Here is a 22,716-nt window from a genome sequence, read left to right on the forward strand (position 1 = left end):
GATAATCGAATGTAAAGAGTTTTATCTCTAAAAACTGTTTAGCGTATAATGCTAGCATATGGGGGCATATAATAAGTAAAAAGAAATCGCTGGTTAATACCACTAACAAGGCTCAAAATAGCCACACACTAACACGGTAATATAATGAGGGTCCCTACATGTACACTTACAACATTCTCAATGCTTTTTGCATGTAGGGATCCTCATTATGTTACTGTGTTAGTGTGGGGCTATTTTGAGCCTTGTTAGTGGTATCTTAGCATTATAATCTAAACATTTTTAGAGATAAAACTCTTTACATTCGATTATCATGAAAACAAATCTCAAAGAACGGTTGACTAGGTACCAATGTGTTATTGGACCAAAGGTTCATTTTATGCCGGAGTTCTCCTTTACGAACAATCTGCAGGTCTGAAAAATTGTCTCTATTGTTAATTTGCCATGTGAGCAGTTGTTTATGTCAATGTGGTAATTGTTAATGTCATCAAGTGCACAATTCCCATCAGTAACCGATGGCCATAGATCTCTGTCTAAGACATAATATATCTTTTCATGTCTATTTTCTCATATCTGGCAGCATAAATGAATTGGATTCTTTCCCCGGGGCTTTCTTTCTCTTTTCCATTACTGTCTCTGTCCCCATCCCCCAAGTTTCTCTCATTTGGGATGCTCAGCTGCCTGGACCATCTGTGTGAGGACTAACTGAGGAGATTTTGTAATGGGCAGAATGAGTCTGAGGGGAGGAGAAATGAATGTCGACCTCAGAAAAAAAAAACTGGAAGATTCTGGAATATAATGAGGGCGAGGTGTCCGGTGACACTGATGTCCGCCTTATGAGTGTGCGTTTTCAGTGTTACTCTTACTCAGTCATTTTTTTTCCCATGCTCATTTGAGCCAAGCCACTTCCTCTCGTTGGCCTCTTCCACTGGATGAACTTTGCTGTGGAGCTGCTGCTCTTAAATCATGCAAACAACATCTGCGTCAGTGAGGCATTGTGGGTAATGCATCTGGCATTGCTGCTTTGCTTGTAGTTAGCAATTAGAAATCCCCCCAAAGGGTTTCGAAAACCAAGAAATTGCACCAAAATAATCTTATGATGGATGTCTTGCCAAATGTAAAACTATATTAATGACAGCTGTAATCTTATGCCAACCATCACTCCTAATAGCTGGAAACATCATCTTGTTTGGTTACAGTTTAAACAGATCCACAAGCTCTGAATCAGCTGTTGTTTTCCCTCGGCACAGAAGGCTATTTACCTCATTCCTAATCTCTTTCTGAAGCGTTTCTTCAAGCATTTGCATGCTAACCAAACCTGACTCTTTATCTGATTGTTCTCTTAGGTCCGTTCGCCAGTGAGAGGGGGTACAGATCAAGACTTATTCAGACTTGTTTTTTATTGTCTGAAGTCTCAAATCCGACTATAACTCTTTTGTTGCTTTTGTTTTCAGGTCAATCTTAGGCCGACTGATAGCAGTAGACTCCAACTAGTGCACTGAGTCCTGGGTTCCTGATTTCTCTCCTGCTGAGACGGACCTCCAGGACTAGGACAAGATGAAACCAGATGGTGTTGACACAGCAACAATGGAGCCAATGGAAGCATTAAATGCAGGTCCTGCAATCGAGGTGGCGCCAGTGGGTGAAGCTCAGGACCAGGCTTTGCCCACAATGCAAACAGAAGGTGAACCACAGCCAACAGAGGCACTTTCCGCAACCAACACGACTGGAAAGGACAAGCCTGCAGACCCCCAAGCTAAGACGAAGGCTCCTGCCAAAGCAAAGGCACCCACTGCTGGTATCAAGGCATCCACGACCAGCTCCCGTCCCACCACTGCTCAAAGCCGCCTAACAAATGGGGCACAGAAATCGCAAGCTAATGGTGTCACCAAAAAGACCCCAACAGGAGGCCTGGAGAAGAAAACCTCTACCACTTCTGCTTCCAAAAAACCAGTTGGCTCCACTACTGCACCCACAACCAAGACCCCTACCAAGGTGGCTGAGAAGAAGCCAATGGGGACGGCGAGACCTGCCAGTACTCCAGCCAATGGCGTGAAGACAACAGGGACAGCGCAGCCCATCAAGAAAGCCCCTGCTGCACCAGCGAATGGCCTGAAGGCTAAACCAAAAACTACAGGTAAGTCAGAAGAATCATCTGAGCTTCTTGATTCTTGAAGTTCAATGAAGGCCAGGTGTCTCCAACGCTTCTCCTGGAGAGCTGGGCTGTGTGTCAAATCACCCCCTATACCCTTAATTAGAGTCCAAAACCATTGTCGACATTATCAAGTGTGCCCTTTCAATCACATAAAGCACCACAATAACATGTGTACTACAGATTTACACTCAACATCTAGATAATACCCATAATGCACTGTGAGGGTTGTGCCAAATTAATTCCTACGTCTTGAATCACACATCCATCCATTTTCCAAACTGTTGGTCCAATGTGGGTACAGCTTAATCCCAGCAAACACAAAACGTTCCCCTAATGTTCCCGAATGGTCCCATGAGGTTATTTTTTTGGGAACCAAACAAGAACGTTATAGGAACGTTCCATGTAGGTTATTTTTAGGTTCCATTTTTATAACGTAAGGATGATGTTAATGCTAGAACTTTAAGGGAAAGTTCTAGAAACGTTCTGGGAACCAAAACCTAACGTTCCCAGAACCTAAATTTGTTTGCTGGGATACCGGATAAATTCAGGCACAATATGATTGACTATTAAATTGTTTAATTAAGGTTTATACATGCTTGTTTCCATGACAGACTTCAAGATAAATATTTTCATCTCACCACTAGAGCTGCCAGCTTTCTAAGTTTCAAATGATTATTAAACGGCAACACAAACTATGCAAAAGCGGCGCACTCAGTTTCTGAAATCACTCATTTTCATTCACTTCTTCAAGTAGACTATTTTAGTGGAGTAATGTAGGGAATAGAGAATCAGAGTATAAGGGTGTAATTTCGAACATAGCTCTGGAGTCCTGCAGATTTCCAGCACTGCTCCAACACACCTGTAATTTCCAAGTAACCTTGAAAACCTTGATTAGCTGGTTCAGGTGTGTTTGAATCGGTAGGACTGTAGCTCTCCAGAAGTATGGTTGGAGATATTTTTTTTCATGAATGCAATTATGGTATGTCCAGGACGTGTGTATTCTGGTCCGTATTTGTCTTGTTGTTCAATGCTCTTAAACATCCTTCACTCTAGCTTCAGCTTCAAGGCCCGCCACTGCATCCACCACCAAGACCGGCACCACTGGCTCTCCCAAACCTGATAGGCCACCCGTCGCCAAGACAACCAGGTAGGCGTCTCATTGGTTGAGCTCCCAGTCCATGTTTTGTAGATTAGAATTCTGCAATGTGGGCCATTGCATTAGCTCATTCTCTTCCAAAGTCCTTCAGGCATTGCTCATTCAGCCTCACGTTGCAGCCCACATCTCTCACAATCACTGCTCTTCATTCACTGAATACTTAAAGTATTAGGCATCAAATCTAAGCCTGAACAGGAAAGAATTGTATTGGCTTGGAAATTTACTGGCATAGTCCTCAAATTCCTGATTACAAAAAAAAAAAAAATAAATCTGCGAGGGGGAACTCTCTCACGATTGACAGAAAGTTTAGACTCTCCCCAGAAAGTCTCCACGATTAGAGATCTCGTTTCACACAACGAGATGCTGATATAATGCAGATCTCCCTATATCCATGACAAATGCAGAGAGATGTTAGGATGGTTATTATCATGCAGGGATACAATCTTAGTCACGCTGGGAATCATAACATTGAGCTCACTGGAGCCGCTCTGAGATGCCTGCAGACAGCCATGAACAGTGAAGGAGTTTTTTGTTACTTGTTTATAGTGGCAATGAGGGACATCCTGAGGCCTGTAAAGGAGCTCAGACTCATGATGTTATGCGTGGGTGGTGTACATTTTGTAACATGTGAACTCTTGTAATGTGATATTTGCAGATCTCCTTAAATTTTGACAGACATTGATTGCCTTCTTTTCCTTCGAAGAAGTTGGTAGTATTTTCCACCAGTTCTTTTAAAGTAAAGAAAAAAGACAATAGTGGGTCTGTCAAAGTTCTCTTCTGGAGGGTTTTAGGTTCTTGTTCCAAGCAGCTCTATAATTTATTGCTGTTTTAGTTAATTAGTAGCCTTGAATCATTAAAAAAAACAAAGAATTGAGTAACCTAGCAAAGACGACTACTAAACACAAATAGATCAAATAATAAAACAAGTTGCCTACAATTTGTATGATTAATGTAATCAAAGATTTTATTGATATTCATGCTATGAAAAGTCAAAAACAGAGCTCTGCCATGACTCATCATACAGCTGATGGTGTTTAGAGAAAGAAAGCTGCCGTCTCATACGCAGATTACATCACGTGCTGCTTGAAAAGAAAAGACCGTGTAAATGACACCATTAGCACTGTATATTCCAGCACTGGGTTTAGGAAAGATAATCTGGGAAATCCACCTTGAGCCTTTGTTTTCTGTCTCTGCCTCATAATGACTGTAAGCTCAAACACTAAATGGCTGCAAAAAGGCCTCTGTTGTCCAATTAGTACAGGAGTTTGTGTTTTGTTATTTTGACCCTGTGGGCATCCTCGATCTAACAGGTATTTAATTCTACCTCAGGCCAAGGAAGATAAAATTTGTGCAGTTGAGCAGCATAGCAAAACTTTTTTTTTTTTTGAGGGCAGTGCCTTTATATTAATTTAACATTTTACACAGTCCAGTAATATATGACTCAATTTTGGGCGCAGCACAATTTTTCTTTCCATTTGCAGACTGATCTCATGAAATGGCGCATGTATGACACGCCAATTCGTATTTCCATTTTTGGCATGCTATCAACACGCATAATCGCTTTTCAGCGTGTTTATGAACGCCGTTGACTTAACGTTACATTACTGTATATTTAAATATATGCCCTACCCCAACCCCGTCCCTAAACCTACCCGTCAGTGGGGTTAATACCATTTATGAGTCTTCCCCTACCATCCTAGGAAAAAAATATCGCTCCCGAGATGTAGTTCGTTTCGCTCGGACATTAAACGGCGTGTACATGCACGCGGAATCACTCGGACATTTAAAGTCGGCATGAAATCAAATTCGACAAAATCTTAAATTAATATGTAATACTGTAGTGTTAATTATAAATGATTTATCTGTGCACTTCATTATTTTTTTTAAATTCATGTACCATCATAATCTTTAATCAAATACATTACCCTTACCTCCCCCATCGAAACGACCTCTCTTCTATTTGGGTCACGTATAATGGCGAAAGGGAGCGCCAGATCCGACGAGTAGGGTTGGGTATTGTTTGAATTTGAACGATTCTGATTCCGATTGCGATTCCTTGTTTCGATTCCGGTTCCTAACGATTCTCGATTCCGATTCTTTTAAGAGGCAGGGTCAAAAAAGTTTAGCTAACCTTGCTAACCAACGGCCTTTCTGAAAGAAATAATCCTTTCTGAAGGAAATACTCCTTTTGTAAAAATACTCTATTTAAATTTTGCATTTTGCCGAGATTTCGTTATTTTTAGAAAAGTGAAGCCACACTTTGGATCGCCAACGTAAGGTACTCATGTTCGACTCGCGTGGTTATGCCACACTTCCGGTAGACGCTTCTTCGCTGGTGGTGTTCAGCGGTTTCTTCTTCCGCTCGGCGGACTGTGAATATCGAAACTAGGAATCGAAATTTTAACTTTTGAACGATTCCGGGAAAAACGAAAAGTTAGTCTCGGTTCCAATCAATACTCGATTCTCGATACCCAACCCTACCGACGAGGGTGCGGTTATCGGTACACCGCCTCTCAGAGAATCGCATTCAAATTGTTTGCAACAGCCATCCTCCAATGGTCCAATCAATACCCAAAGGACCCTACATTTTTTCTAATTTCAGAAGCCGTTTCACTCGGATATACGTCACAACAAGGAAAAAATGACAATCTCAACTTCCGTTTCACGCCGACTTTAACGGCGTAGACATACACGCAAAAGATGACTGTTCGTTTCGGAGTGGACATAGACGCAGATAGCTCAAAATGCGTATAGATAACACACTACTTGACTTGAAAGTGGCGTGTATGTTTACGCAAAGTCATGATGCCATGTTGGCATTTGTGTGTGTGAAGAGTGTTTGTGTGCATATACCCCTTCAGCAGTAGAGGTTGTAGAGGGAATTCTGCATCTACTGTACCTATTGGATATTAAATAAATAAAATATGACTTGGCCGTAATGGTGTATGCTTGCAACCTAGAACTTTTACATTGCTAGATAAAATATGTAGGATTGCAGTTTCTACTAGCGGCTGCAAAAAAAAAACCTGTTTCCAAACCATTCTACAGTGTTGCAGTTGAACTGCTGAACTAAATAGTGCTACAATATTCTACACTTTTCAGGCTGAGATAAAGGGAGCAAGTATTAAGAAGACATGAAGAAATAGCAATTTTAAGGGGTCGTGTTCAAACAACGTTGAACGAATGCAAGTCATGCTAGTTGCACAAGTATAGTGCAGACATGAAAGAACTGGCCAGGAATATGAATCATTTTTGATTTATGTCGTAACTCAACCGTAATGGGTGAGCTCTTTCCTGATGATGATGTCATACTGATGTAAGAGCTATGGGCTAGTCGGTAAAGGGTGCGTCTGTTGCTAAACCATTTCTCGTAAATTAATTTCTCTCGTTCTTCGTCCGCCTGGCTCTCGTTCATTGGAGTTTAGTTCTCCAGAGGGATGTTTTATTGCAGCCACTGCACCTAATCTCCAAATGGAGCGTGCGTGTCTCTGAGTGCCCAGCAGCCAACTTGATGGATGCTTTACAACACTCCAGTGATTCTGAGTTTGCTGCAGCGCTTACGTGTTCTTCGCTTGTCTGATTTCGGCATCTTTCTAGGCCGTGCTGTTCACTCACTGGTGTCCCGCTCCTGCAGTTTAACAGGGCTGTTTTCTGGACATGCACATTTGTCTTCACTACTCAGTCTAACTGTGAGACTGAGTGGCCTGAGCAGATTATGTGTAAATAAATAGTTTCCTTTCCTCGAAGTTTAAATGCCTATATCATTCCCACCAACATGAAATATTTGTTTACTTAATTTCATGTCATTTCAAGTCTGTATGGCTTTATTTCAAGGGACACTGAATGGTGTTTAATGAAACTGAATGGAAGCATTATAAAATATTCTATTATAGGATATTCTTCAAATAGCCACCATTTGTTTTCCACAGAGGAAAGTCACATGGTCTTTTCAATAAGGCACAGTCTGAAAGACACAAAACAAAATGGCTGTGTGTGCTAGTTAAGTCCAATTTATACTTCTGCGGCGAAGGTACGGCGTAGGCTACGCACGTAGGCGACGCCGTCGTGAGATTTTGTACTTCTGCGTTCAGGTCTTGGTTGCTCTGCAGTACCGCTCCGAAACGCTAGTTGGCGGCGGAGGGTTTTAATGTTCCACTGTGTTTAGATTCCTCGCGGCTAGGATACTACAAGCAATGGCGATTGATCATTTTGGAGTTGAAGCTTATTGAGGTGGAAAAACCTTTAGTTTTAGTAATTTCACTAAAATTAACTAAGACATCGGAAGAGATGGTACGTGCGGAAATGCGTGAGATGTTTATGTGCGAAAATACGTAGGAGGAAATGCGATGCTAGCAAGCCGACCAATCACAGATTTTGCGGTCCACGTCGTCGCAACGTTACATTTTTGAGGAGGTGCGCGTCAAGCTACGGCGAAGGGTACGCGGTATGGTACGCGTCTGTGCGTATGCTACGCCGTACCTACTGCGCGCACCCTACGCGGAAGTATAAATTGGCCTTGAGTGCAGGAGTTTGTGTTTACAGACATCTTTGATTTAAAGGGATAGTTCACCCAAAAATGAAAATTAAGTCATTAATTACTCACCCCCATGCTGTACCAACCCCGTAAGACCTTCGTTCATCTTCGGAACACAAATGAAGATATTTTTGATTAAATCTGAGAGCTGGATCACTGCTACATTGGCTGCCTAAGGGATTGAAACTTGACGGCCCAGAAAGTCAATGAAGAAAATGTTTAAATATTCCATGTGACAACAGTGGCTCAACTATAAGTTTATCAAGCGACGAGACTACTTTTTGTGCGAAAAAACAAACAAAAATAACAACTTTTTTCAACATTTTCTTTAATGACTTTCTGGGCTGTTAAGTTTCAATCCCTTAGGAGCCTGGAGGAGTGATCCAGCTCTCAAATTTAATCAAAAATATCTTTATTTGTGTTCCGAAGATGAACGAAGGTCTTGCGGGGTTGGAACAGCATGGGGGTGAGTAATTAATGACCTAATTTTCATTTTTGGGTGATCTATCCCTTTAATGCATATTTGCTGCTGCAAGCCAAGAAATCACTGCAGATGTGCACATTACGATCTATGACTCAGACCAGTTTTGCAGTTGGGGTAAAATACGTAAATCACATTTTATTCAGATGAACGACTATTGGCCTTTATCAAGCTAACACAGCAAACTGACACGCAGGTGAGTGCCAGCAGGTAGACGCAACTTCATCAAACGCTGCTGAATCACAGCTTCACTAATGCACGGGATTCGCCCTGAAGGGACGTGAACCTCTTTATTGAGGTTAAAGAGTCCCTTCAGGCCGGAGCGCCTTATTAAAATCTCATCAGCAATAGTCTGCCAGTCTCTGGCTCAGGAGGAGGTCGTCTTCCTCATTGCCGCTGTGGCTTCAGGGGAAGTTTTGACACTCGCAAATATAACAGCAAGTTAAACAGAGCTTATAAACCAATAAGACTCCAGGCTTCTCCGTCGCTCACAAATCATTAAAGTGCTATCTATAAAATGCATGAATGGCGCGCCATTAGCTCGAAGCAATTCACGCAAATGCATTTGTGTCAATGTGCTTGGATTGTTTTTAAGCTTCTGTGCATTTTTGCGTTTTAATGTGCATTGTATTTGCCCCCAACCATGACACAGATCTGACAGCAAATTACTCAAGTGAGGATAGCATGGCCTAGTTTGTCTCTTTCTATCGAGGAAATAGTTTACTCAAAGATCATATTCAATGATATTTTTTACTCACCCTAATGTTCCGACAAACCCGTATGACATTCTACATTTTGCAGAAAATTAAATGGTTAGCTTGCAGATTTTTGCATGTAAACGAACAACTCTTTCTCAGTATTACCTGCACTAATATTATGAGCACTGTTTATTTGTCAGTAAATGTCTTGTGACAGCTCCAGGGCTTTTTGTTAAAACTACAGCTTTATCTTGCCCATTTTTGTAATCCTGCCCACGGACAGTCAGGTCGACAGAGGGGTGTGCCAAAATCAAAGTGCATTGTGGGTGTTGAAGTTTTTTGGTAAAAGAGAATGCCACAGCCCCATTTCTCAGTTTTGTCTACACTCTTAGAAGAAAAGGTTCTATATAGAACCTTAAAAGGTTCTATCAGCGCTACGTATTTAGAACCCCTAAAAGGTTCTATACACTCTTAAAAAAAGGGTTCCTCTGGGTTCTATATAGAACCCTGGGGTTCCATACTTGGCCAATAGAACCTTTTACCAAAAAAATGGTTGTATATAGAACCATTTTGGAGTTCCATATATGAAGCGGGGGATGGAACCATTTCTGGTTCTAAATAGAGTGTAGTCACGTAGCACTGATTTTAACATTTCTTCATATTTCTGCTGCATAGACAGCCAAGTTTTATTAAAAGCCCATATGGAAAGTTAACCCTTTTATGTTATTTGACCAGGGCTGTTAAGTTCCCCAAAGGACAATAAAGTACCACACGTGTGCTATAAATGTGCCATAATAGACCCAAATAATAGAGGGAATGCGTGTGACGTCAGAGTGCCTGCAGTTACTCACAGTGAGTGGCAAAAAGACTGTGCGGCTGTATTTGTTGTTAGCGTGAATGCCGCGAAAAACAAACACAACACATATAAAGTGGGAAAGAGCTTTACGATTGACTGTACAACTAGATTTGACAAAAAATCGGAGGTATATTTTTACAGGCTGCGATAGAAATCGCTGCAATTCACAGAAACAACTGGATTCCAGTCAGCGAAAGCTGGATTTGCAGTTATCATTTTGTGTCAATGTTGAATTTAGGTGTAAAACCATACACATGTATTTTGTATTGTTATATATATATATATTAACAACTCATCAATTAAATATTTATCATTGCATATTCTGCATTATTGGATGTTTTTTAATAAACACTGACCAAAAAAAACGTAACTGGACATTATTTAGGCTATATATAACACTGATATAAGTGATCACCCGGATTTAGACCTATATATTGTATTTATATATAGCGTTCACAGGCAAATTTGCTTTATGTTTAGGTCTATATTGCTTTTATTTCCCCGGAGTCTAAATCAGGCAAACATAAATGTCAGGCAACACGATTCCCGCCTGCATGTCAATATCCATGGATCACTGGATCTTTAGTAAGTTGTAAGGAACACTATATTGAGCCCAACATTTAGTTTAAATTGCGAAAATTGTTCGTTTTAGTCGCATTTTCGCAGTTTCCCCTATTAAATACAGTCACGCAGCAGATCTTTTGCCGGCTGAGGGGGGTTGTTCCGGCGGGAAAGTGACGTCAATGCATTCCCTCTATATAGTGTACAAGTCATATGAACTATTGTTGTCCTTTTTTTTTTGGAGCTTGAAGGCTCCTGGTCACTGTATTCTTTCATTGTTTGTTTCTCTTTCTCTGTCCCACACTCTCTTGAACTCATTCACTCTGTCTTTTGTGTTCCAAGATAATGATGCTACTCCTAATCTCTGCGAGCTCTCTTCCTAAACCGAGTCATCCTGTCACTATAGATTATACATATCGGTTTAATGTTTGAGATTAAGAGGAATACTTTTATAGACGCTCTCTTTTTCTATAGCTCTCATCCGCAGTCTTTCTCATCTCATAGTGCATTCTTCCCTATACTAGTCACAATTTTCCCCAATGTTCTGTTAAATCATTATTTTCTACATGTTATATGATGACTCTTTGATTCCCACTTGCTGTGTGTCTTTACTATGGTCTACTAAGTATGACGTTTTGATGCTGGTAAAATCAAGGAAGAGATGACTCAGTGTGAGAGAAAAAGCATTAAGGAGCCATGAACCATATGGCTTCTATTTTATATTGACAACTAAATAACATATATTATATATATTATTAAATATATTGGCCATTCTTTACTGTTAAATCTGAAAAACATTCTCTTAATTATCAAGTTGGCTCACAGACTAATGTACTAATCCAGGTTGTGAGCTTAAGTAGGTGTTTTTGTGAAGTGAATCTAGGTCAAGGAGCTACAACACAGCACTGCATTAATTCATGTGTGGTTTTCTCTGTCAGGTTTATCTGTTTATAGACTTGCCCTCTTTGTTCCAGAACTTTCCCTGCTGGATCTCTCTCTCTTTTGCTCACCCGCTCACTCTCTCACCTGATACTCCATATGTAGGACACCAGAATTTTATAGCATCTCATCCCTGCAAGTGCATATCCTATATGAAATGTGAAATGCATGTATTTTAGTGGGATGCATACTCTTTTCCCGAGTGGGATTTCCATGCTTATTTTTAGTTATCACAATGAAAGATTTACATGGTCATATCACCCATCCTCGTGCTCTCCAGCTCTTTATTTAGAACAGGAGAAACACATGCAGTAAAGCGTAGACAGAGGAAATCAGACGCTCCTGCCAGACCCACAGGATGTAGGATAGTTTACTCAGACTTGACCTGGACAAGTATTGAGTCACTGGCGTGTGCCCGAGTTTAACTCATACTAGACCAGAGTGGACAGATATTAGATCCCAAACACGTGTACTACCACTGAGTCAGGCACCGCAGGATAGAAGAGAGGCATTGTGGGTAGATAACTGGGGCAGGGGTTGTCTTGTTAGAGAATGTTTTTGCTCCAGGTTGTGTTCCTCAGCTACCTGTCCTAGCCTTCTGTGCTGTGACTAACAAACCTCTGTCCAATGAGTCACTGCCCTAGATACACGACTAAAATGTCATAAGAAGAGGAAGATGGGATTTTTCTCATACACACTAATATTATAACTTCTCTGTGTGATCTTTCATTCTGCTGTTTAACTGCAGGGGTCTTTGTCCTTGCTCAACTGAAGTCTTACCACAAAATTTTGCTAGCTAGTAGCAACAAAAAATGGCTTAATGACTCGCCACAGCTGTTATTAAGATTCGACATGGTCTTCCTCTGTAATGATTTTTTAATTTTCTTCTGTCACATCTGCTATATACAGGTCAGTTGGCTCTGCTCCTGCTGCTCGTTCTTCACCTGCTGCCCCCAAGCCTGCGACCCCAACAACTGCCGGCAAGACATCTACATCCAGACCAACTACTGCGACACCCAAGACACCATCTACTCCTGCTAAACCTTCTCCTGCTAAAACCACAGCACCCCCTGCTGGTCGCACTCCCACTCCTAAGACCACAACACCTGTCAAGAAAGGTAGGCACCTTGTGGAAAACAATACAATAAACGCATGGATGTAGTTCAGATCAGAGCATGTGAGCCGAACGAGCGAAGCTTAATATGCGCTCCACTCAGACGCTCACAGCCCAAGCAAACACTCCACTCACAAAACGCTCACGCTCACAGGTTGTAGGCTAATTGATTTCTATTTGTATTGGATTTTTTTAAATAATGTATTAATAGTAGAATTATAAATATCAGTTATGAAATGACATTCTGTGACATTCTGTACTTTAATTAATTTAAATACATTAAATTAACTTTACAAATTAAAAAACATGACATTGGCTTTTAGCAAACTTGCCTATAACATGCAATAACTGAAAGTATATTAAATATTCCATGAACATTTAGGGCATCTGTATTATCATGCCAATGATTAATATTTGTGTGTTGGATATGGCTATATAGGTTATTTTTAGTTGCACTGATATGATGATTGCATAACGAATTAACAATCCTTTGCTCCCACCCAACGCCACCATGTTTTAATAATTTGTTTCCTTATTTTAATTAAAGCAAACACACAATGTACTACATAATAATTCATTAGCCTGGTTTAGTAAATCGTGGATGGTCACGTTGTAATAATTAGTTCCCTTCCTTTAATAAAACGAGAGAATAAATTACTTCAACAATGTGGCCATAATTTACTAAAACCAGACAACAAATTTAATTTTAGCCTAAATGAGAGGATGCATTCTTAAATTAATGGGAACGAAATTTCGTAAATGAGAATGCGGATTATTCAGAAAGCCGTTCTCCGTTCTGGAGGAAATTTAAGATTTCTAGAGCTCACTCACATGCTCTGGTTAAGAAGTAAATATTTCATAAAATACGTATTTACACTATTTAAATTCTATTTAAAGCTGTGATACTTAAGTTTGAAATTTTATATTCTGTTTTCATTAGATGTCAGTAAGCAGCCATCCACTCCAGCGACCAAGAAGCCCACATCCTCTCCACTCACCCGGCCAGCACCAGCCAAGACTACCAAACCTGACACACCTAAGTCTGCCTCCACTGCCAAGGCAGAATCAGCCTCCAAAAAGCCCACCACCCCCAGCAAGGCGGCAGATGTTAAGACTAGTAAGCCCAAGGAGAGCAAAGCAACACCTTCCAAGGAGGTCAGTGCAAGCTCCAAGACCACAGGCAGCAAGCCCAGTGCTAAAACAAGCAGCCCAAAGAAGTCAGTTGGCAGTAACACTCCAATGCCATTGAAGGGTGGCCCTAAAGCCTCCCAGCCGGCAGACATGGCAGCCACAGAGGTTGAGAAGAAGGATGTGGTCCCTGCTGTGGTTGCAGCCATGGCTGCAGCTTCTGTTGCAGCCGCTGCTGTTGTCTCTGTGGTGACCGCTGAGGAAGCCCCCGAAGAATCAGCTACAGCTTTTGTTCCTGCTGCCACTGAAGAGACACCTGAAGACTTGTTTACCCAAGTCAATCCTGCTGCCTCTGAGGTGAAATTAGAAGACTCATTTACAAATCTCATTCCTGCTTCCTTTGAGGACTCTAAAGATGATTTTAAAGAAATGGCTACATCTGTCTTTGCCCCTATGGAAGTACCTGAAGACAAAGTTCCACCTGTCATTTGTCCTGTCTCTGAAGACATAACTACATCTGTCATTCCCCCAACCTCTGATCAGGCACGAGAAGAAACTGTTTCACCTGTCATTACCCCTGCCTCTTATGAGGCACCTGAAGAAACAGTTTTACCTGCCATTCCTCCCACTTCTGAACAAACACCTGAAGATAGAACTACATCTGTCATTACCCCTACCTTTGATGAGGCACGAGAAGAAACTGTTTCACCTGTCATTACCGCTGCCTCTTATGAGGCACCTGAAGAAACAGTTTTACCTGCCATTCCTCCCACTTCTGAACAAACACCTGAAGATAGAACTACATCTGTCATTACCCCTACCTCTGATGAGGCACGAGAAGAAACTGTATCACCTGTCATTCCCGCTACCTCTTATGAGGCACCTGAAGAAACCGTTTCACCTGTCATTCCTCCTGCTTCTGAAGAAACACCTGAAGATATAACTACATCTTTCATTCCCCCTACCTCTTATGAGGCACCGAAAGAAACAGTTTCACCTGTCATTCCCCCTACCTCTTATGAGGCACCTGAAGAAACAGTTTCACCTGTCATTCCTCCTGCTTCTGAAGAAACACCTGAAGATATAACTACATCTTTCATTCCCCCTACCTCTTATGAGGCACCGAAAGAAACAGTTTCACCTGTCATTCCCCCTACCTCTTATGAGGCACCTGAAGAAACTGTTTCACCTGTCATTCCTCCTTCCTCAGAAGAAACACCTGAAGACAGAACTACATCTGTCATTGCCCCAACCTCTTATGAGACACCTGTTGAAACTGTTTCACCTGTGATTCCTCAAGCCTTTGATGAGGAACCCGAAGACACAGTTGCACCTGTTATTTCTCCTACCTCTGATGAGGTAGAGGTTGTCTATCCCCAGGACGTCTCCCTGAGCATGGACACTTATAAAGATGACAATGTCATGTCTCAACTGGCTGCTGAAATGGACATGGTTAGCCTGGAGGAACCAGTGCCTGCTGTGTCTCCCCTGGGCACCACAATACTGTCACCACCATCCTCTCCCACCGGCCCGACATTCATGCCTGCCGAGCCTCCAAGCTCAGCTCCCCTACTGGGTTTGCAGGGTCCAGCTGAACCGTGGGCACAGAGCTCTTCACTGTACACCAGCACTGCGACCATAGAGAAGCAGGAGCAGGATGAAGAAAGTGAGGATGATGATGATGAAAAAGAGCAGAATGATATACAGATGCCCTCTGCAGCAAAGAATGTAATGGGAGACTTTGGTCTGCTGGGCTCTACTGGTGTGGATCACATCAAAAGTGAGGCTCCTGTCTGCCCCTGGCAAGAAAGAGAAGAGGCAGTGGAAAAAGCTGAAGAAGAGATTAATGAAGACAACGAGGAAGAGGAGAAAGAGAAAGAGGGGGAGGAAGATGAGGAAGATGATGATGAGGAGGAGGAGGATGAGGTGAGAGAGATTGGCATAAAGGAAACGGAGAAAGAAGACGACTTTAAAAAGGGGGTGGCAGATTTTGCCAGCTGTGATTGGGGAATGATGCAATCAGATGACATGTACACCAGTAACAAACATGACTCAGAAGTGACATCTCCCTTCAATGCTGAAGACAGCTGCAGTGCTAAAGAGACAGGTGACTTCATCATGAGCGAGACAGACAGGGAACAGCCATTCACAGGGCCTCCTGGAATTCAGTCTTTCGGTAGTGAAGATGAAGAAGATGATGAGGAAGATGAGCATATGAAGGAAGACATGGATCTAGGTTTAGAGCATGATGATGAGTATTACAAGAAACAGAAAGAGTTAGAGAAGGAGGACAAAGATGTGGAAATGGTCCACCGGCACATAGCTGAAAGTGGACTTGGAGTTTGTCCAAATGATAGTAATGAAGATGATGATGATGATGAGCGTCATCTAGATTTTAAGAGCATGGGTCACACTGCTGCAGCACCATCTATGCCTTTGACAGCAGCATGGAGTCACTCAAATCCATTCTCTGATTCCTTGGCCCAGCCTGCCTCCATCCTGTCTGAATCAAGCCTGTCATATTCAAGATTTCAAGAGCCAGAAACACTTAGCAAATTCCAAGTCGACCCAGACACAACCCCCAAATTCTCAGCTGATCCAGATACACCACCCAAATCCCCAGTTGAGGCTTTTCTGGACAAGAGTCCACCCCTAATTCAGGCATCAGAACCTCAATCTCATATACAAGAGGATACTGGGAGCTCTGTCCCAGCAGAGTCGGGTATCTTGGCTGCTCCTGCCATTGGAATGTCCCAGTCCAGCACTCTCAGTGGGACAGCCTTGGCTGCTCACAGTAGCAGTGAGACCAGCACACCTGAAGAGCTTCGGGATTACGACAGCAGCTCAGGTGTAGAGTCCCGATCAGACAAGCAGCAAACACCAGTCCCTGCCATGCAGACAGACATGGAGCAGGACCTTGGTATTCACCTTGAGCGTTGTGATGGGGAAGAGGAAGAGGCAGAAACTCTGCCAGCCGATGAGGTACTGGGTGATGCGGCAACAGCCCCAGCCTCCGTTCCATCATCACCCTCAACCTCCGGTGATGAGGCCAGTGATACAGAGGGTGAGATGCAGATCAATGACCCTGATGTCACGGTTGATGACAACACCGTAGTCCCCCACAACCTTGCAGCCCTGGAAGAGGATGAGGAGGCTCCTGAACAGATTGGAGAGGAAGATGGTGATACACCTCAGTCAGCCAACTCTGTGGCCTCCTATGGTTTTGACTGCTCCGCATCCATCTCCAACGCCCACTCAATGGCTGAGAGCTGTGGAAAGAGCCCAGGTATCTTTAGCTTGGAAAATGAAGAGCAGCTTCCAGAAGAGGCCAAGGATCCCTCTTTCATCAAGGAGCTCACCCTACCAGCAGCTAGCGCCTACAGTGATGACTTGTTGGGCTGCCCAGTGGACTTGCTGCCTATAAGTGAGCCCAAAGAGAGAGATGCTGGGTTTGACGAGCACTACATGCTGTGTAGTAAGACAGACCCGGGCTCTATGGAGGAAATGGATCCCGAGTCCCCCATGCACCTCTCACCCCAACATGGGGACGATACAGATGGCCAGCCACCTTACTACTCTGCTATATGTGATAAGACTGATAACTTTCTGGCAGGTAACGTATAAAGTCCCTCCTTCGGAATGCACCTTGTCTACCCCAGACCCCAAGCTCCCACCCTGTGTCCTTCATTTCTTCCAAATGTGGGGTTAGCGAGCGGAGAAATGAATAGAATTAAGTAATAGAAAGGGGAAAGTGAAAGGGGAGCTGCCAGGTGAGGGATTATAGCTTTGTCTGAGCTGCTCTGTTTTTTATTACCACGGTGATGGTTATGATTGTATGGCTTCAATTTGTGTATGTACAGTAGCTATTCTCATTTTCTATTAGAATGTACTTTTTAAATAACACTGCGCTTCATGGCACCCCTGAACCTGCAATGTTAGACTAAGTTAAGATAACGTCCTTTGATGAAAGGACAAAAATGCAAAAAAAATAAACACTTGGTGGACTCCAACTACCTTTGTATTTATCCTACTGTTTTTACCAATCAATTGTCAATTTTTTATACTTTTGTTTTTGTTTCTTCTTGTTTTTATTTGATTTGTTGTTAAGATCCCTGTCTTACCTTAATGTTTCTACACACATCAGTTTTCCTGCACTGTAAAAGTAGCTTTACTGTCTTTTAAAACTTATTCCAGTGTCCAGCACTAACTGTTTTAGCATTAAATACAGGTTAGATAATCTTCAGAAGCTTTTCACTCTCAAAGTGTTTGACATAGGGGGTGAATGAGTGTTAGATGGCAAGTCATACTCCAATTTTTGGTTGTGTTTTGTTAGTTTTGGGCTACTGCTGCGCATTGAAGGATAACATAGATTCTCATTGGCATGTAACTTGAGTGCTTTAAAGTACTGGGCTCAGATTGATCTGGATTCTTTCATTTACAGTTGTTGGACTTGTGTACTTCAGAACGGACTACTATTTCTGTTCATGGAAATTCAAGTGTTTTCTTGCATTTGTAAAACTTAAAATGATGCTCGCAGGTCAGTCTACTGTGAGTATTGGGACATTTCAACAAGAATTGGAACTGCATATGTGCAACTAATTAAGAAATTGTTATAATCTTGATATGATTCCAGACATCATCCGGGGATGTTTGGACATTAATGATTCACAATATTCCATTAAACATCATTGCAAGGCTGTCTGTTCCTGTTTGTTTTGTTTTTTTGAGTGGCATGATGGTCTATTCTCATCCGAGTGCTCCTGTGGACTTTTATTTTGAACAGGAAATGGATATCTGCTGAAATGGTGTTTATTCCAGATGTGTTTTGATGAAATGACTGTCTGTGTTCATAGTCTATAATCCCCCACTTCAATTGCATGTCAGTCCTCCTAAACTCAACACCAGAACAGGACCCCCCCTCCCTGAAAGCCAAATACAAAAAAGTTGCATGGAATCTCTTAATACATAAACAAAAACTTTCAAAACCTGCCTGAATGTTAATTTGGTCCTGTGTCAGGGAACTTACTTTCTTTTCCTTTTCCATCTCTCAGTATCTCTCTCCATCTGCACTTCCTCTCTCTCTTTTTTTTTTAAATCAACCATTATCAAAAAGTGTCATTTTACATCAAAAATATCTGGAGAATTTAACAAAGTACAATTTATCATCCATTTAGCTCTCTGTCTGTTCTGTTATGTGAAATTATGTGTGCCAGGTGACAAACATTAAAAGAGGGATTTTGTTGTTCTCTCCAAATTCTCACAAAATCAATATTTTAATTTAAGGTTTAAAAATTAGCAAGTTTAGGTTATTACCACATCATGTGGATGAATGCATGTATCATTTACCCTTAAAAACTGCCTTCATTAATGGAATTTTCACTTTATTTCATTTATATTATTTTAGATTTAGATATATGTATATATTTGTGTTATTGTTATTTTTATGAATATATTATATCATAATATTATTACATTTTTATTTATTATATTTATATATGATTATTTACATTTTTAAGTCCTATTCAGGTAGTCTATAAATGTATTTCAGGTACATACGTAGTGAAAAATTATTTTTTTTATTTTTAATCCGTTTACTGTTCCAAACAATCAGACCCTCTGCAATCCACTCCAATCCTTGAATTTGTTTAGATATGATACCTCATTTATTTGATTACATACCTAAATTTTCAGAATGAAGCCCAAAATATATTTAGTTGAATATATGGTTGCGTATTCTTATAGTCGAAAACAAAACCTTTCATACTCCATTTGAGTATACTCCATTTGATAGCATGCCGGTGCACAGGCGGTCGACACATGTGCTCTAGTCTAGAAAGTTTCATCCTTGTCGAGTGTCTGCGCTATTTTTCTCCAGAAGTTATGACCAATAAACATGTCTCTGTATGTGGCTATCTCATAACCCCCTTACACAAGTGCTTGTCAATGCAGGCATGTTGTTGTTGCAGTCTCCGGTATATTTATGTGGTTGTTCTGTCTTTTTAGTTTCGTTTTCAACTGTGAAACAACGACCTGGGCCAGTGTTGACACCTGGTTGAACAATATAAATATTTCACATCTGCGACCTGCAAATTTGTGTAAAAAAACCTTAGTATACAGTACTTTGGGCTTAACATTCAAGATTTCTTTACACAGTTAAAATATTTTCAGTCAGAATTAACTATGCTGGTGACATTTTTGAGCGGCACAATCTAACATTGCTGACTGAATATTACCTGAAAGAAATATTAAAAGTTAAATACAAGCTTAACCCACAGCATCTCTGGCTTGAGAGCACTTGGCGCATGGACCATTATAAATTATTCTCTTTGGTAACCAACAGAATGCCACTGTATTGAATGTCTTGAACACAGAATATTTCTTTTGTGATGGTTTGCTAGTATTGAAAAATATTCTAAGGTGTTTACAGGAAGGATGTGCGGGAAAACTCGATTCCAGACTTTATAAGTTTTGTCTAATTTGTTGTTTGGTTTGTGTGTTTTATTTTCTTGTCTGCCTGTTCCTCTTTCTGTCTGTGCGTTTCCTCTGTTTCTTGTTCAGTCTCACCCTTCTTCATTACAAATGCTTCTGTCAGTGAACGCATATTGCAAGTACTCTTGACTGTCCACAGGGAAACCCTGGAACAACATACAGACTGGTGAAGTTTCACTTAACCAACAGGAGAATAATAACCATCCAAGACTAATCCAAGAAATGAATGACAATAACTACCTTGCTCCACTGCCGGAGCAACAGAGGCAGCAACAGCCTCGTATCGATGTCCCGCCTGTTGATACTCCTCCGAGGTTCCCACTGACTGCATTGGTGCCGAACATGCAGCTGCGACGGTTAGAGCAGCACCAGTTGCAGTTGAGACACATTCGACGGCGTCAGGAGCAGGAACGGCTGCAACGCCTGTGTCTTGAGGAGGAAAGGCAGAGGCAGGCTCAGCAAAGGGCACTGGAAAGGCAACGCCGAGAGCTGCTTCAGTTGCAACTGCAACAGCAGCAGCAGGAACACCGGCTACGCCGACAGCTCCTGCAACGCCAGCTTGAGATGGAGCAGCAACAGAGAGTCAAACAGCAGTCGCAGGGTAGAGGTCAACCACCGTGTCTCCTGTCGCCCTCATCTGGACTCTGCACCATCTACGAGGCCATGGAGACCAGCGAAGAGGAAGAAGATGCGGAGAACACATCTGGTGGAAACCAAGGGTCCCCCAACCAGACGGGCCACTCAATCCCGACGGACCTACCTCTGAGAGTGGCCAACGGAAACCTTCGCCGACCGCCGCCACAAGAGCTGGACTGGAACACAAAAATGGACATGGTCCAGCAGCTGATTAACCAGACTCTGCTTCTGGCCGGGGAGGACGGCTGTCCTCCACTCTTGTACCTGCCTGGGCAGGGAGGGGGTATCCTCAGCCCTCTGGAGAGCAGCCTGTGGCCACACATCATGTCCCACTTTGACTGCTCCGCTGCGACAGTGGCTTCAGTCAGTAGTTACTCCCCCAGCAGCCAAGCCTGTTCCCCGCAAGGCGACTGGACTGTGGTGGAACTGGAGACACATCATTAAAAGCCAGATTCCTCGATCAGCCAAGCATGTGCACTAATAATACAATATCAATCCCATATCCTAAACCAGGGGTAGGCAAGTTCGGTCCTAGAGAGCCGCTGTCCTGCAGAATTTAGTTCCAACCCCAATCAAACACACCTGAACAAGCTAATCAATGTCTTCAGAATTACTAAGGAGACTTTTTTTTCAGTGTTGGAGGATAGCGGCTCTCTAGGACCGAACTTGCCTACCCCTGTCCTAAACTATTATAGAAACTCTATACTGACCAAAGCCACGTTTCCACTAACACAGTCTCATCCCAAGACACGTCTTGGGACGTCTTTTGACCATACGTCAACATCTGCCTTTTTAGGGTACCCTTAAACGTCGGTTACATGACGATCCCAGGCCGTCATACAACTGACGCTTTACCTTTAACGTCGGTTAGGTGACGGGGTAGGTTTAAGTCTGGGGTAGGGTTAGGATCCGATAACGTCATCTAACCGACGTTTAAGGGTACCCTAAAAAGGCGGATGTTGACGTATGGTCAAAAGACGTCCCAAGATGACGTCTTGGGATGAGACTGCGCTGTTTCCACCGATATTACCCAGAACAACTTTCCCCCCAGACCTGTTGCAGCCTACATTTCCATCGTGGTCTAAACTACCGTGAAGATTAGGCAAACTACTTCTGTGACGTAGGACTGTGCATGACTTTCCAATTACCGCTGGATTTCGTCCTCGGCGTATAAGCTTAATAAATCCTGAACCTTGTCGTTTGTCAGTCGTATCTTTTAAATGTTGATTCAAATAGCGTATTTCTATTGTTGATTCGAATAGCAAACAAGTCTTACTGCATGCTCCACGACTTAATTTTAAAAATGGTGGTTGAAATAAAATTCTGTGTGGAGTCAACCAATCAAAATGCTGGGTGAATCTGCGTATTCAGCGCCCACGTCCCACCCCGAAAGTTCCTAAACTTTGAACAATGTCTACCTCGCCTGTAGGGACTTTCTGGGGGGGAACATTTTTACCACCCCAAAGTCCCCAGTTCCTGGAGAAAGATCCTGCGGTGGAAATGCGGCTTAATACCTGCATAGCATTATACCGGGGTGCCCAATCCTGTCTATGAAGAGCTTCCTCCCACTTCAGTTTTAATCCTGCTCCAACACACCTGTCTGTAATTATCAAGTTTTCCTGAAGATCTTAATTAGCTGGTTCAGTTGTGTTTGATCAGGATTGGAGCCTCAGGGAGGTAGATCTCCAGGAACAGGATTGAGCCCTGCATTATAGAGATTTATACTATCCAACCCTTATTATCTCAAAATATCATTTTTTGTTTGTTTGTAATTGTGGTCTAATCCATTCTAAATGCTGTCATTTTGAGTCTTCAGGTTGCAAGCATCTTTTATGAAGAGTTTTTGTAGCATAAACCTATCATTTCTATTTAAATCTACACATATCTATGGATTAATGCTGTTTAATTACTTTTATGTAGTATTTCGACAATATGAAGACAAAATTGACCAGGTTTACTTGATTAGTCCTAA

General features: G+C 42.1%; 2 protein-coding genes across 3 annotated transcripts in view; both read left to right on the forward strand.

The window, feature by feature from the left end:
• The window catches only part of prr36b (proline rich 36b), a 31,600-nt gene extending 13,284 nt beyond the window's left edge, over positions 1–18,316 (forward strand). For both annotated transcript variants that reach the window (XM_039675182.2, XM_089128119.1), the window contains exons 2-5: positions 1,452–2,134; positions 3,206–3,299; positions 12,287–12,495; positions 13,432–18,316. In XM_039675182.2, the coding sequence (XP_039531116.2) occupies positions 1,555–2,134; positions 3,206–3,299; positions 12,287–12,495; positions 13,432–17,243 (4,695 nt within the window). In that variant the 5' untranslated portion in view covers positions 1,452–1,554 and the 3' untranslated portion in view covers positions 17,244–18,316. The remainder of the gene's footprint in view (positions 1–1,451; positions 2,135–3,205; positions 3,300–12,286; positions 12,496–13,431) is intronic.
• A 123-nt stretch (positions 18,317–18,439) lies between these two features.
• LOC148981960 (proline-rich protein 36-like) lies at positions 18,440–21,507 on the forward strand. Its single transcript, XM_089128120.1, has one exon. The coding sequence runs from the start codon at positions 20,331–20,333 to the stop codon at positions 21,186–21,188; it is 858 nt and encodes a 285-aa protein (XP_088984246.1). The 5' UTR covers positions 18,440–20,330; the 3' UTR covers positions 21,189–21,507.
• The last annotated feature ends 1,209 nt before the right edge of the window (positions 21,508–22,716 follow it).

Source organism: Pimephales promelas, chromosome 3 (genome assembly GCF_988280905.1).
Source record: "Pimephales promelas chromosome 3, fPimPro1.hap1.1, whole genome shotgun sequence".
NCBI classification, from domain to species: domain Eukaryota; kingdom Metazoa; phylum Chordata; class Actinopteri; order Cypriniformes; family Leuciscidae; genus Pimephales; species Pimephales promelas.